This window comes from Anopheles maculipalpis, chromosome X (genome assembly GCF_943734695.1).
Source record: "Anopheles maculipalpis chromosome X, idAnoMacuDA_375_x, whole genome shotgun sequence".
NCBI classification, from domain to species: domain Eukaryota; kingdom Metazoa; phylum Arthropoda; class Insecta; order Diptera; family Culicidae; genus Anopheles; species Anopheles maculipalpis.
In genome coordinates, this window is record NC_064870.1 from 5,099,355 (window position 1) to 5,115,386 (window position 16,032).

Here is a 16,032-nt window from a genome sequence, read left to right on the forward strand (position 1 = left end):
GCAGTTTCCCAAGACGGCCTTGTGCATCGTGCCACGGAAGCGCACAATTTCAGTGGCGTGAGTGGATTGTTTTTGTGCAGTGTGTGTGTGTGTGCGTGCGTGCGTGCGTGTGTGTGTGTATGTATAGTACGGTACGGGCAGTTTTCCGAAAGGTTTTTTTTTCTGCCTTCCCCGATATCAGCTAACTTTCCCGACGTAAGAAAGGAAGAAACCACCATAATCGTAGTAACAGTTACGTAGTTTCCGACGTGATCAGGCCTTGTGATGTTGGTGTGAGATGCGGGTAGCGTTCACTGGTGGTCGCATCGTCGTGCAAGTGTTTTTCCGAACGGTGATCGTGGCAAACGTGGAGCAAAGCCACACATCAATGGAGTGCTGAAAAGTGTTCGATCACGGCATCACGCTTTCTTCAAGCAACCCCCACCCACCCCCTCCAAGCAACAACAATCAAGAGGGCGACAGATCGAACGCGTGGCGTTGCGTGTTTGTGCGTTCCAGGGACATCCGGCCCGTACGCACGGGGGGAAAACAGAAAATCCAAGCACTGTGCAAAGCAGGAAGCAGTTGGGCCGCTTGCGAGGACCAAAGTAAGTTGCAAATAAACTAGGGGTATGGAGAAGGGGGCAGGAAGAGGAAAAAAGAAAGTGAAGAAATACTAAGCTGCCGAGCGTCGAGAGATCATCGCAACGCAAGGTCTCCAAAACACTGAGGTCAATGCTTATTAGTTAGGGTGAAAAATGGCGGCTCGTTATGGGTTAATTTCTGCACGCTTCTCTGTTTCCAGCAATTTCTCTATCAGCTTATTGTTTTCTCCGAATAATTGGGTTTCGTTTTGATTCTTTTACTTACAATTACTTCAACTAGGATGCTTGGGTGACGTCTTTGCTTTGCTACTAAGTCAGTTCACTTAACTAGACTCTGTTTTTGTTGAGCATCTCATTGATCTCATTGAGAATCTAATACTTCCGAATTCGGCGTAGAATCCGAGATTTCCAATGATGTCTCTTGATGTATCAATGCCAGTCAATATCTCGAAATATCCTCGAAAAAATGGTTGGACTAGCATGCGGTTCTCATACAGACGTGGTAGCGATTCTCATCTTCATGAAGATGTCGTCTAAATTTGCCACTCCATCGGACTCAAACTCATCTTCTCTCTATATTTCCACTGTCCTAAGAAACTGTGTAGCTCAATCGAATTTTCCAGGATGTTTAGCTGCACTTCATCGCCCCCCCCCCCCCCCACAACTGCAGATCGGCAAGCAGCACCATATCTCTCCTTCGCAAGAGTCGCCAACAAACAGTAACAATTTCGGTGATGGTGAGCTGTGAAATTTCTTGGTGTGCATTTGTTATCCGCCCCGGCCCGTCCGCGCCACACCGTTTGACGCATTCTCCCCACCAAACGATGGGCTGCTTTCGCTTTCATTTTGGTTAATTTTTATTTTTTCGATGCGTTTCGTGCGTGCTTGTTGCCCGAAAAAGCCTTTCACAGAACCTTGGCGGGAGTGAGAAGAGAGAGAGAGAGAGAGAGAGAGAGAGAGAGAGAGAGAGAGAGAGAGAGAGAGTTAAGGGAGAAGGTGAAGAGGAGGCGATGAGACGTGGAGGGTTTATTTGTTATTCAGTTGAAATGACCGTTTGCCTTTGGTTGCTTGTGTTTGGTAACTTCAACGACCGAACAAGACAGTTTTGGTTGGACTAATTTTTGTTGTGGTTAAAATATGCTAATATGTGTTGTCGACATGTCAAAACCAATTTTGCTCTTATTATCTGAGTGATGCTTTCCAAAGTTCTCTTTGGAAAAAAAATTGTTGAAAAAAAAAATGAGGACATCAAATCGTGCCCAACTTGGCTTTACAAATCCAGATGATCTTGACCTACATTTGCTCCAGGTTATTTGTGACCTGAATTATCCACAGTTGAATACTAAGTCCTGCATTCGGAGTAGGGCATCCAGGCTTGATCCAGTACCGGATTGCCGCTCAGGCAAAACCGGGCGTCATACATTATCAACTGCAATATTCGATGTCTTCTTGCCCCCTACTGCAAGAAGTCTTGTCCCGGAAATGTCTGGTTTCGTAAACTTGATTTTCCCCGCAGTTGGACAGCGAGTCCGGATTATTTGACTCGCTTTGAAAATTCTGATGTGCAGCAAAGTAATGGCTTTAACCTAATAGATTCCTAAAATGATCGAAATTAAAATGGCTGCCAGACGTTCCCGGGCACTACGCAGCAGGGGAGTCGCTTTTTCGCAATCCCAAACCATGAACAGACAGCGGGAAGGTTCGCATCTTACTCACATGCAATCGAACCGCACCGTGTATAACTGTTAAATCGCATCTTTTTTTTTTTTGAGCTCACCCGGTTCCGACCATCCACTTGGCTTGTGTGCACCATGCCGCCGAAGACGGCAAACGGCAACTTGGGGAAGCAAAAGAAAAAAAAAAAAGAACCGGAAAGCAACATAGCGAAACCAGCAGCAACAAGAACAACAAAAAGTGAGAGAAAAACGGTACCCGGTACACCATCTAACGGAAAAGTGCGCTTCATCTCTTCAAACATCGCAAGTAGCGAACTGTAAACTGCGATGATTGTGGTGGGGAGGGTAAACAGGCATGAGAATTGTGCTAGATTTGCCTTATTGGGTTGTAGGATTTTGTAGAACGAACGGCACCTGAGCGATTACACGTATTCACTCTTACCGCACAAATAATTGGAGCCGAGCAGCACAACAAAAACAGTGCAAGGGCTCGCTCAAGTTGGGCGATGATTGACTTCGAATGTGTTTTTTTTTTTACTGTGAAGTTGATTGGAAACGAGAGCCGCAGGAAAGAGTATCTGGGAATCGTAGCTGAATATTTGAATACATCTAAAGGAAGTTCTTCGAGTTGGTCGAAATCCCGACTTCAATATCTGAAAGTCATTCAAGATATTGTGTAAGTGTGAAGTTTTAGCAACCGGAACAAATTACGTTAGCGCCAATCTAAAGCTTGCTGCTGCAGAAAACGGACGTATGCATCTTTAATAGTTACTAATCGTCACGCATAAGCGGGCGTTTATTGTTGTTTCCTTTCCATCAACCTTCAAGCGCGCGTTGCGTTTGCGTCATGCACGATTACCACGATGTTGCGGAATTCAAAACTGCATTTCCGTTAGCTTTTGTGGTGGGACGGAATAGTTTTCTTGTGTTCGGTATTACTCGGCAACAGCTTGCAGGTAGTCTCCCATGTAATACTAGACTTGGGACTTGGAAGAAACTTGGCAAATTAACATAGCGCAGAGTTAACCGTATGCAGTTTGCCGAGATAGATGCTTAAGAAGATCATCTTGACGCATGGGATTGCATGATACTTGAGTCTATTGGGACCAAAAATCGTCCAACCTCCTCTCGAAGGAAAGCAGAGCGATCTTCGCCAGCTTTGGGCCAGAGTCCAGATGTCCAGGATACCTCGATGAGCCAAACCGCGAGAGGTACCTTGACTAGAGTAGGACCAATTTGAGGGCGAAACTTCACAACTACGTTGATTTCGGTGGCGACTTTCGACCTAAGTCCTACAACTTTGGATGGTCTCTGATCTGTCAATCCATTGCTGTTTTCCTAAATCAATCAAGCGTATAGCCGTAGCCAGATAGTTTTACTAGTTAGTTCTACTAACGGTGGGATGATCTGGACGGATTCCAATGTTCACTTGATCCTCGCCAAATCCTACGATCTGGTGGTGGTGGCGTCTTCAGCGCCGGCTTTTTTTTAAGTTGTTAAGTGATCGCCATCGGCTTGATCCTGTGGTAAGCTTATGCTCCTCTTAGGGAGGCTTAGACCACTGTTCCCCATAGCATTTATATTTTAGTTAATATCCTATTGGACTCTGAAAAGAGCTATTTGTACCAAACAAGATACATTAAGGCCCACTGAGCAGGGACCAGATTTGTTTGGGGAACATCTGTTGAAAAATAAGGAAAAATCCATTCAAAATACTTATCAGAATTGAACTTTGTTGGACGCTAAAATATTCTCCAATAAAAAGCGAAAGCTGTAATTTGTAGTTACCGGACTCTGGATATAGCGAACAGTAGTTGAATTTTGCTTCTCTTGGTATGAATTCTTGCACGATACGACCTCCAATACTAGCATTGGGAAATCCAAAATTGTAATGAAGAAAGTAGCGCAGGCTAGTACAGCAAGTAGTGAACAAGTTTTGATTTCACTCGTTTCGGCGCTTGCTTGCCACTGCTGTTGCGTGCCCGATATTGAAATTGAAAAATATAAAAATGTTTCGTTCCCTCGCTCAATCAATTTATCTACCCAAAAAAAAGGGCGGAAAAATGAAAAGCGTGCTAAAGCACAATTTAAAACACTCCAAACTGCCAACGTCCAAAAAGGCGTTCGGGTGGAACTGGGAACGAAATGGCCAAGAAGGAATTTCGAGCATTGCTGTCCAGCCAAAAAAAAAACGGCAAACGGTTCCCGGGAAAAGAGAGAACGTATTTCATGCCCAACTCCCCGGGAGGAGAGGGGGGGGGGGGGGGTCCGGTCGCTAAATTGAATTATGACCTTAAACAATTGCAGCACGCTAATTTCGTTTCCTGGCTTCGTGCTTTATTGACTTTCGACGGTTTTTTTTTCCTTTTTTAATTTGGACCCCTTGGACTTCCTTTTTCTTGGAAATCGAAACGGTTACGACCAGCCGGCTAAACTTACACTTGTCAAAAGTATAAAAGCAAATTATGCTCCCTCGTGTTTTTTTTTTCTTTTCACAGACACTTAAATCCCGATATAAACCGAAACACACACCGGTTATACGCCGCGTTTAGCAGCGATATTTTGCCTCCTTTCTTCGAGATATTTTTGCAGCTAGACACTACGCTTACGCGAACGATTTTCGAAGCAGTGTGCGGAAAGGGTGAGGAGGAGGAGGAGGAGGAGGGGGAGGGGGAGCTGGCTGCTCGCTATAATAGGCTCGTCGATAGTTAATAGTGCATTGACTTCAACTTCGCCCCTTGCAGCGGCACAAACAATTAAAGAGAAATGAAAAGAGAAAACTTGCGCCAAGCGTACGGATGACGCTGCTGGGACGCGAAGAGGGAAAAACAAAACAAAAAATAAAACGGATATGCGCTAACACACACTCACACACAAACACCCCCGAAGGCCCAACAAACAAGGGCCTTAAAGTGAAAGAAATTTTTTACAAACTCTCCCACTCTAAAGCGTTGCTTTCGTTCACACTAAACGGGAGGAAATGCAAAGCAAAAACAGTAACATTAAAATTGTAGCGAAAATATAAGTAACTGTTGGCGAAATGTAGTCACAAAATGTAGCTCGACGGCGGTGGCGAGAGGGAAGAGCAAAAGAGCAAAAGACTAAAAGAGAAAGGAAAATATGCGCTTCGGGCGGGCGATTGATATTAATGGAAAATTTGGTAAAGTACAATAACTAACTCTATTAGCATAGCCTGTTACGAGCAAACAGGTTCACTAATGCGCGCAACGAATACCGAATCGAATCTCGAAATCGAAGCAGAGAAAAAGAAAGAGTTTATTATTTTGTGTTTTGTTTTTTGTTTTTTTGAGGGGGAAACCAACTGTCATTTTGAATTTCAAAGGTGTTTCAAAGGCGATCTTTTACCTGCAATGTAGTGCCTTAATGGAAAACAACACCACAGCCAGGGGTGGAAAAATTCTACAGCTTGAGCAGATCGTTTTTTCCCCAATAACCGAAGCAGATTTCGAATAATTGTGCGTTTCCCCCTTTTCCCGACCAACCGTGGTAACCAACAGCTTCAGTACGTTCTTCCTGTACAACGCTATACCTACCCATTACGGTTACCCACTCATTACCGCCCTTACATCTGCCGGCATCACTTCCTAGCAATAACGCTTGGCTGTTTTCCGCAAGCAAAAAAAAAACACCCCCCCGCTTCTCTATAATGCTTTGGAATGTGTGCGATTATTATTAGTTTTTTTTTGGTTTGTTTTCTTTCCACCCATCGCTGATTTGCCTTTCCCGCCACGGTGCATTCGGTGCAACATTCCGGGAAATAATGAAATGCATCGAAGGAAAAACTGGGAAATAAATAACACCACGCTAAAGCACGCTAGTTCAATCGGTTTTTCCTAGCTCGCGGGGGTTTTTTTTTTGTTTTTGCCGCCTCCCTTGCCGAAGGAAAGGAAGTGAACCTGTTTTCGCTGTGCATGGTGCATGGTAAGGCGTGAAAGGCGTGCTCTAATTGTACGTTATGATGGTAGCTTATCATAATTTCGATTGGTCAAATGGTTTCTGAAGGCGCGCTGATGGATGCGGAAAAGAATAGACGCACGCTAGTTTCGTTTGTATAGGTCACCGATGGACCCAGCTGTCGGGAGGTCTTCGTGGTCGTATGGATAAGCGAACGGGCCTATACACCGGAGGTTTGTTGCTCGAATCCTATATTGAGCCCCCCCCTAGCACATGTTAAGATCTTTTCGCGTGGAAAGAAGTGGATTTTTCTTGATGATTATTTGAATTTATAACACGGTCAACTTCTTTTGATTAATTAGATTCAACTTTCTAGCGATGTTTAACTCCTCGAGAATTTCCAAATCTTCGTCATCAAAACGGGGATGATGAAACGGTTCGATGTTTTATTGATTTTACTTTATCGCTGTGAGTCGCATTCCTTGAACGGTTAGCCTATGGCTCCAATACATGCTTTTTTCCTCTTCTTTTGGGTGAAACAGATTGACACACGCGTTGTAACGAAACCTTCCAATCTCTTCCAATTAGTCTTTACATAATGGGCACTTTATGACACACACACGTGCGGATAGCGCTTTTCTAGGGCGTCCTAACGAGAGCAGTGACACAGGAAACTAGGTTTACGAATCGTAGCAAGAAAAAAAATCGTTAAAACTAAGCTCAAAAACCTTGAAAAGTGGAAAAGCAGAGCAGTACTAAACTATGGTCGATGTCTTTTCCACGGCTTGCCCCTGCTTGGCCGTCAGCCGATCGCGACTAATCATTCCCTGTTTGCGCTCTTCTGCGCGTTCCTCCTTTCTCCTGCCAGCCTGTAAGCAATAGGCACAGCCAGTGGGCAAGACGTGTTTTACACCAGCCTAAAAGTGGAGTACTCTGCCGATTACAAGGAATCCAGATACCGGCTGCATCTGGATTCGTCCCATGCTCAAACGATGACCTCGATTGAGCGTCCAGCCGGAGGTGCGCTCGCGTTGCACTATGCAGCGGCCCGCGGTTGCCTCGATTGCGTACGCCTGCTCACCGAAGCCGCACCGGACATTAGGTAAGTGCAGCCGCGGCTTGCTGAAACTCGTAACACGAGATGGGGAGGTGCTCGAGCCTAACTGTGCCGGTCGTATCTTTTGCAGCGCCAACACGCAAATGGACAACGATGTGACACCGGTGTATCTGGCCGCGCAGGAAGGTCATCTGGAGGTGCTGAAGTTTCTAGTGCTGGAAGCGGGCGGTTCGCTGTACGTGCGGGCTCGCGACGGCATGGCACCGATACATGCGGCCTCGCAGATGGGATGTCTCGATTGCCTCAAGTGGATGGTAGGTTGTAGTATCCTCCCGTGACCGCCGTAAGGCTGTTGCGGGTGGTCAACGGTGACCTATATGTAGATAGTCTGCTACTTTCACCCGCAGATTGAAGATCAAGCAGTTGATCCTAACTTACGCGACGGTGACGGTGCCACACCACTGCATTTCGCCGCCTCCCGCGGACATCTGAGCGTGGTGCGGTGGTTACTAAATCATGGCGCCAAGCTGTCGCTGGATAAGTACGGCAAAAGCCCTATCAACGATGCGGCCGAAAATCAGCAGGTCGAGTGTTTGAACGCGCTGGTACAGCATGGCAACATCAACGGGGTGGGTGGAGGTGACGCACCGGACAGTCAAACTTCACCGAAGCAGCACCGCCATCAGCTGCACGACGCCTACCAGTCGCAGGTACTGCCGGGCGGTCCCGGATCACTGCCAAAGCAGGCGCGCGTTTCGCGCAAAAGCTCCGCAGGGAACCATGGTCGTCCGGGGAAACCGCTGGTCGGTGGACATGGTCACAACCATCACAGCAATACAATGATGTCGACGAAATCTTCTACCGGCAGTTCTGACTCGGAACCGTTTTACCTACACCCACCGACCATACGCAAAACGAAGGTAGTGGTGTGCGAGAGCTATGCTAGTTGTTTTACTGATGATACCTTTTTTTTTCTTTGTACGCCTCAAAAACCCAGGACGGCCTGTACGCTAGACAGTCGCCGGACAGCTATTACGGTCCAGTGCTGCCGAACGATGGAGTGTACGTGAATCCGATGCGTCGCGGTTCTTCGACACCGCCGAGTCCGAGTGGCAGCATTTCCGGTGAATCCTTCTTTCTGCACGACCCGCAGGAGGTGATTTACAACCGCGTGAAGGATCTGTTTGATGCGGACAGTACGCTAAAGGAGGATAAGATCGTCAACAATCGATCAATCGGTATGTACGGGCGAGTTGGTGAGCAGACAACAACAACAACAAAAAATGGTGGAGCCTTGGTGGAGTCCTCACAAATTCTTAACCGCCATTTTGTTTTTTTGGTGCATCTTTTTCTTTTTGTTTGTTTTGTGGTGGGGAAACATAGTGCAAGCTGAGGTACATTCAAGTAGCAGCGGTGCTGCCAGTGGTTCCGATGAGGATCTCTCTGTATCATCGTCACACTCCGGCGGTGATGGCGGAGGAGGCGGCGGTGGCGGTGGTGGCAGTGGTGCTGGTATGGGAGGTGTAGGAGGTACGGGCGGAAGTTGTGGTCCCGGACCTGGCATCGAGCTGATCAACGGCAATCTCACCAAGGCCTCGAACGTGAACAGTAGCGCCACCAGCCACGAGCACGACTACGAGGACATCTATCTGATGCGCGAGGAAACGCAGTACGTTGGCGGTACGCCGAACAGGAGTGCAATCGGCCGTAGCCGGTCCCGGGACAGTGGTTCGCACAGCCGGTCGGCCAGTGCGAGCTCGAACCGCAGCGACGTCGTGCTGCAGCTCACCGGCAACGGCAACAGTAATCAGGTAAGGGAGAGGGAAGAGGAGATATAAAGAGGGAAATCTTAACTTCAGCAGGCCTAACTGCTGTTGGTGCAAGCGTTTGCTGCACAAGGGAAAGTAGAAACATTGCGATGTCTCCTAAAATTGGGTCATTTAATATTGACTCCGGGTTCGTTCTTTGGCTGCCGTTATTCGGCGCCATTTTCGCTCTATCTCTCGTTTCGTTCTTTCCACCATCTCAGCCATCCCTGGTGAGCAACAACAAGGAGCATATGTTGCTGGCAAAGCGCAACAACCTACTGTACGAGCAGCAGCGCAGCCAGCAGGGCACGAAACCCTTGCCGAACAAATCCATCTACAACATGGGCAAGGGCACCAAAGGCTCGAACCACCCGTACCCGGGGATGGTTTCGCAGCGCAAGCACGCGGACGACTACTCCAGCAGCACGCTGCGCTCGTCCTGCACCGTCGACAACGCGTACGAGAGCGTCTGTTCGCCGGAGGACGTGTACGAGCGGGCGGCCGAGATGGGGCTCGGCGGCAAGCAGCATCCGCCGCACGCCAAGTCACACCAGCCGCCGCACGCGTTCGCGGGAGCAAATGGAGCAACCGTTAGCGCGAATGGTGCCACTAACGGTACCGGTGCTCATGCAGCAGCCACGTCGTCCGCACCGTCCGCATCGTCAGCCATACGAAACGGGCCGACGCAGCTGAATGAAGAAAATGAAAATGCAGGTAAGCATCGGCCCAGGGCTACCCTACATACAACACCTTTTTGGGAGGCACGGGGGGCTGGGGAGCTTAACACGCCAAACGGAGATTTTCATGCTCTATTAAAAGTGGAATCGAAATAATCGCGCACCTAGCATCAGTGATCGCTCGCGTCTCGAAAACTAATATTAATGAGCTTTGTCCAGCTGAGTGGATTTTAAAGAAAAACCACACACACAAGCCGGGGGGGGGGGGGGAGAAGGGCATGGGGAGCACCCAGTAAATAGACTAGCAGCAACAGTGTACCGATGTAATACGGGGCGTCGACGATATTCTTGGCACTGCTCTCTTTCCTTCCAGTCGTCCGATACGCACACTGATGCAATCAGTTTTGCCATTTTACTTTCCTTGCCATTTTCCTACCGAGATATGCTACTAAATCAGAGATCTTGTACGCGATGGGGGGGGGGGGGGGGGGAGGGCTGCCGTTGGCAGGGCAGGGTAAACTGTTGTCTATTGCGGCTGATGGTTTTGTTTTGCTTTTTAAGCCTATCGATGGTTGGTTTCTTTGTTCCGTGCATGAAAAGCAACAACCAAAATCTCAATGCACCACGAAGCGAGGAATTGGAAGTCGACGATTAGCGTCAAGATATGCTACATTACTGCGGTGCTGGATACGATTTGAGGATTGTGAAACTGAAGAAAATGGCCACGGACTGGTTGGAGCGGTAAAGCAATGGGTCCAGAATGGGTTTGAAAAACCCTTCAGAGTCTCTTTACAAATGAGTAGATCAATCTCTCACTCAAGTTGATTACAAGTCAACGCAATCAAATTTCTAATTTCAAGTTGAACAAAAGTAGCTTAATCCGATCACTGTTTGCGACTATGAGTGCTTAGTACTCTAACAAGACGTGTAGCTGTACTACTTATTTCGACTAGTTTGAAACGAGTTTTGAGATTAGAGCCTCGAAGAAAGTGGAGATATACAGTCAATGTTGGGTGGACCTTGGAAAGGTTCAAGGAAAGGGTTTCCTTTCTCCGTAAAGTGCAAGATATTGAAAGGTTGTCCTCCTTATAAAAGCACATCCACTTCTTCTTTTGAATGGCTTCCTAGACTTGCTGATAACCATGTAGTTGGATAGTCACAGTCCTCAGTAGTGGAGATTGGGTCCTGATGACATTTGAATCCCGGCTTCCTGCTGCGTGAAGACTGAGGCGCCAGCGATCAACGGATCGCCACTTTGTCGCTGTGATCCTTCCTCATCTAATATTCCTCTCATGTCTTAATATCTTCCTAACCCCCTCTCTCTCTCATCCAGGACCACCACCGCCACCACTTCCACCACCGCTGAAGGCAAGCAACTACGGACATATCGGGCACGGTGCACATCCAGCAGCGGCCGCTGCAGCTGCGGCAGCTGCAGCCGCCGCTGCCGTTGCCGCCGCCACACTAATTGGCGGATCTCGCGATGGTTACGATTATACGAAAAATTCGCGCAACGCATACGACCAGCAGACCGTGCCGGCGGCGTACAGCGAGCAGCAACAGTACCTTAACGTGCCGCACAAGCGCCTACTGCACCGGGACGGCGGTGGACATATGGAGGGCGGTGAGCACCATAACGCCGAACATCAGGATTCTGATTCCGGGCTGGAGGTGCTAGAGGAGTCCACGCTCAAACCGTCCGATCTGATACGCGGCAATCACAACCGTAGTATGTCTATTATTTCTGGTAAGTGCACGCAAGGGATTTGGGATTGTCTTCACTCTCCGGGGAGGGGGACGTTTTACGATGACTACGAGGCAGCCGTTGCGGGGTTTTGAAAGTCACATCGTTGTTGGTATAATCCTCCAAGGCTTTTTTTGTTTTCGTCCACAAACGAACTTTATTGTCCCAATACTCTGTCTGTCCAAAAATGAATGTCTTTTATTGCTAGCTATATAACTGTGCCGCCTAATAGTGCCCCGCAACTTCGTGGACATCCTTCACTCCATTTTGTTTTCAGCTCCCTACACTCTATCGAACGGAATGGATTTCTGGATCTCGTCAATTCAAGCTTAATGAAGCAACTTTATCGCAATTAGCAAGATGCAGATTAGTAGCTGGATATTAGGGTGGAGGAGGGCGGATATTGTCTTTGCGTCTCGTTTGCGTTTCCCGCGCACCATACTTCAAACTATCTTCCCTCTAGCCTCACTGTTTGCTATAGTTTCGCCCGCTAGATCTTACGCATCGATTACCCATTGGCGTGCTGTTGATCGTGCTGGTGAAATTATTAGTACACATGATGGAGCCCCACGTCTGGATCGCCCCTCGACGCGACCACGGCTCCCCGCATCCGGGGTTGTTTATTTTTCTTTCATATAATTATAAGGTACCAACAGCTTCGCATGCGCTTGCCGGGGATCTTATTACTTATTATCCCACTGGCTGGGATCGATGAAAACAAGCTTCTTTTTCGGTTTTTCGCGTGCATTCCTCCCCTCTCTCTCTCCCCTCCCTCCCCACCCTCCCTTCCCCTTCCCTATGTTCCTTCTTCTTCTCTTCCAACTCTGTCACGCTTCCACGTATATACTGTACGGTTCCTTTCACGACCGGAGCGGTTGAATTTTTCCTTCGGCCATATGCATAAAATGGCTGCGCAGGTAATTTATTGGCATGCCTTGCACTTTGGTTGCGTGCGAATGAGTGCGAAGTTTGCGTGGCTTCTGCGTGCTGGCAGTACTGACGATCGAGTGAGACGGAAAAGAAAACTATATGGAAGTTTTCTCAACTTGACGAATTAAAGAAACGATCGGATAAACGAATATGTCTGCGCGCGTGTATAGGTGCATGCCACTGGAGCAGACGCTTTTCCTCAAGGGAGTCCACAGCAAGAAGTAAGAAATGAAAACAATCTCTCCCCCGGATCTCCACCAAAAAGAGCTTGCGTGCGTGTGTGTGTGTGTATGTGCCAGTGTGCAATATGGGGAAAGGTAACTAAGAGAGCTCCATAGCATCAGGCCAGACGGTGGCTGTGTAGACGAGAAGCTCGCGAGCGCAACCATGTTGGAATTGGAGTTGAAGCAGAAGAAAATGCACGAAACAACGTTGCGCTTACACTTTTCTTTTGCTCGTGATTGTTTTTTTCTCATACTTTCTTCTTTCTCTCTTTTTTGTTGTTGTCTTCCCGCCACCCTCCACACACCGCTCTGCTGATATGCCGTGCCGTGGGTCTACGTTTTTTTTTTCTTCGTTCCTTTCTTCTCCATCATTTCTTATTTTCGAAAACCCCGCACCCTGCGAGCAGCGAATAAGAAAGCCAAACTAATTCAAGCCAACGGCAGCGCTGGCGGTAGTGGCGGAGGCGGCGGCAGCAGCAACCTACATAGCCTATGTGCGGCGGAAAACAGCTTACCATACGGCTCCAAGACATCCCGTACCGGAGCAGCAACGTCAGTCGACGACCAGCACTGCCATCAGCAACATCACCATCAACCGCGGCTGGTCAACGTCCAGCCGGTACCAACAAGCAACCATCAGCAGCATCAGCAGGGACATCCGGGACCGAACCTGGTAAACAAGCAGCTAGTGCTACCGTTCGTGCCACCCAGCTTCCCGAATGGTACCGGTGACGGTTCCAACCATCTGATCAAACCGTCAGAATATCTGAAAAGCATCAGCGACAAGAAATCCAATGCAGGCTCGCAAAGGTTAGTGTTCTGTGTGGATCTGTGTGTGTGTGTGTGAATGTGTGTGTCCAGTGTCCAAGTCGAAGTGCATCATTGACCGGTTAGAACGTTGTAGTATGCATTGCTACTAGTGGCTTGATTTTGCGTAGTCGCCAATAACTCCCAGAGCTGCCAGAAATTTGAGTGATGCAGAAGGATCGAACGCTTGATTCCTGCTTGGGGGTTTTCAACCGTTACGCCTTCCGCTGCTTTTGGAGAGGTTTCCATGTACATGAAACCCCCACTCCGATTACTGTTTTTCTTTCCTCCAATGCTTTTGGATGACGTTCGTTGTGCTCCAGTTTGTACGCCTTACTTACTGCCGGATGAAAGCGCTTCACATTTGCAACGGCTCTCGTTTTGCCTGTTTTTTCTCTGTTCCACTTTAGACTTCTCACACACACACACACACACGCGTACACATCCATTTCCAATAGTGATGTTTGGGCTCTGGGTTTTTTTTGGGCTTGTCTTGTAGAAGAGTTCCTAATAATTGTTCCCATCTTTACATCCGTACTATCGCTAGATCATCTGACACGGAGGATTATATGCCATTGAACACGGCCCTGATTGTGCAGGCGGGATCGGAACCACCGAAACCGCCCCCACCGCCCCCCGCACCGCCCCTCCTTTCCCTGCACAGCGCAATCCTGTCCGGTTCGGCCACGCTACAATCCGCGCTGTCGCACCACAGCACCACCGGTGGCGCACGGTCCGGCGAACCGGCGCCCGGCGATAAGGCCCCACAGCACAGTGGCGGGGCGCATCCGCCGCCACCACCACCCCCGCAGGATACCGACATCCGGAAGCTGCATCAGCCACTGTCGGCGATCTCGATCCAGGACCTGAACAGTGTGCAGCTGCGCCGCACGGACAAGATGCTCGCGAAGACGTACTCCGCGCCGACGCGCAGCATCAGCATGCAGTGCCTGTCCAGCACGAGCGAGCAGTTCCTGTCGCAGAAGACGGACCTCATAGCGGAGCTGAAGCTGTCGAAAGACATTGCCGGCGTGAAGAAGATGAAGGTGGAGCGGGCAAAGCTGGAGGACCGGCAGGCAAACGAGGTGTACTCGGAGGTGACGCGCCAGTTTACTGCACAGAACTACGTCGATCAGGTAATGGGAAAACAACAACAACAACAACTGCTCTGGTGAATGCTTACCCTCTGGGTCTTTCGGAAGTTTCGGATAACTGGGTGATGGTTTTACGTGTTGGGAGAGACATCGTATGCTACTAACAGGACATGGTCATAACGGCAGAACGGGGGTTTGCTACGCTTTTCTCTATCTACCTCTTACCTACGCGCATCCATCTTCATCAGCTGACCGTTAAAAAGCAATCCATTTTATTATGGCGACGCCATTACCATTTATAATAATACCTTCAAATCGTGCGTTTTATTGCTTCGGTTTCGTTCAATCTACGACTGCGTTTTGACCCAGTTTGCCCAGCTTTCCACCTGACCGCATAACCACGCACCGAGCGAATCGCATCGTTACTTTCCGGTCGGCCATTTTGCCGGCGTGCAGGATGCTTCGTTGAATTCTAACCCCCTTTCACCGCAACACACCATATATTCCCCCCCCCCCCCACCCATTTTCTCTCTCTTCTCTCTCTCTCTTTCTCTCTCTCTCTTGCAAAATCACGCACCGTTCGCACGCCATCGCACATCCACACGTCACGCTATCCATCCATTTTGTGTTTTTTGGTCTCTGTTCTCGATAGCCTTATCATACAGCTGATAAGATCTTTCAGGTACCGGAGCGCGACAACGCCGGCAACATCATACCGGACTGGAAGCGACAGATGCTGGCAAAGAAGGCGGCCGAAAAGGCGAAGAAAGAGTTCGAGGAGCGGTTAGCGCGGGAAGCGGAGGACCGCCGGCTGTCCGCCATTCCGAAATGGAAGCGCGACCTGATCGCACGCAAGGAGGAGGCAGAGAACAAACTGAAGTAAGCGCCCGATACCAACGGCTTCGAAGAGGGGGGGGGGGGGGGGGGGGGGGTTGGAGTGGTTCGAGAATTCGTGGAACTTATCAATTAATCGTTGGGCTTTTTTTTGGGGCCTTGCAGATCGTCCATATACACACCAAAAGTAGAGGAACCCCAGCGCCGGTCAGACACATGGCGCAACCGGATCACGCAACGGGCCATGTCGATCGATAACATTAGCTCGTACGGTGCGGAATCGGAACCGGGCATGCTGCGCTACAACAAGGAAAACCAGTACCAGTACCCGTCCATCAACAATGGGTCTGGGGGCATCGGTGGTGGTCACTTTGGCCAGTCGAACGGTGCCGGTCCTGGCAAACCATCACCGAACAACGGTGGTACGGCCGGCGGTACGGGCAACGGGACGATGGCACCACGCTGCTCGATGGAGAACATCAGCAATGGCAAGCTGGAGGGTGGTACGGCACACGGCTATCATCTGCCCGATATGGCACCGTCCACGCCGAGCGAATCTGTGTGTGCCAACGATGACGATGACAGTGAGCAGATTATCCCGTGGCGAGCACACCTGCGAAAAACGAACAGTCGACTTTCGCTCATCGGCTAGATTTAGTGAGGGCACACGCAGCGGCAACCA

General features: G+C 49.1%; 2 protein-coding genes across 2 annotated transcripts in view; both read left to right on the forward strand.

Annotated features, from left to right (window-relative positions):
* LOC126568348 (vacuolar protein sorting-associated protein 16 homolog) overlaps positions 1-16,032 on the forward strand; it is a 335,612-nt gene that overhangs the window by 7,143 nt on the left and 312,437 nt on the right. The window lies entirely within an intron of this gene.
* On the forward strand, positions 7,168-16,002 carry LOC126567179 (uncharacterized). Its single transcript, XM_050223413.1, has 11 exons — positions 7,168-7,277; positions 7,363-7,546; positions 7,640-8,152; positions 8,230-8,470; positions 8,616-9,043; positions 9,262-9,754; positions 11,051-11,464; positions 13,023-13,425; positions 13,970-14,558; positions 15,169-15,395; positions 15,516-16,002. The coding sequence occupies exons 1-11, from the start codon at positions 7,168-7,170 to the stop codon at positions 16,000-16,002; spliced, it is 4,089 nt and encodes a 1,362-aa protein (XP_050079370.1).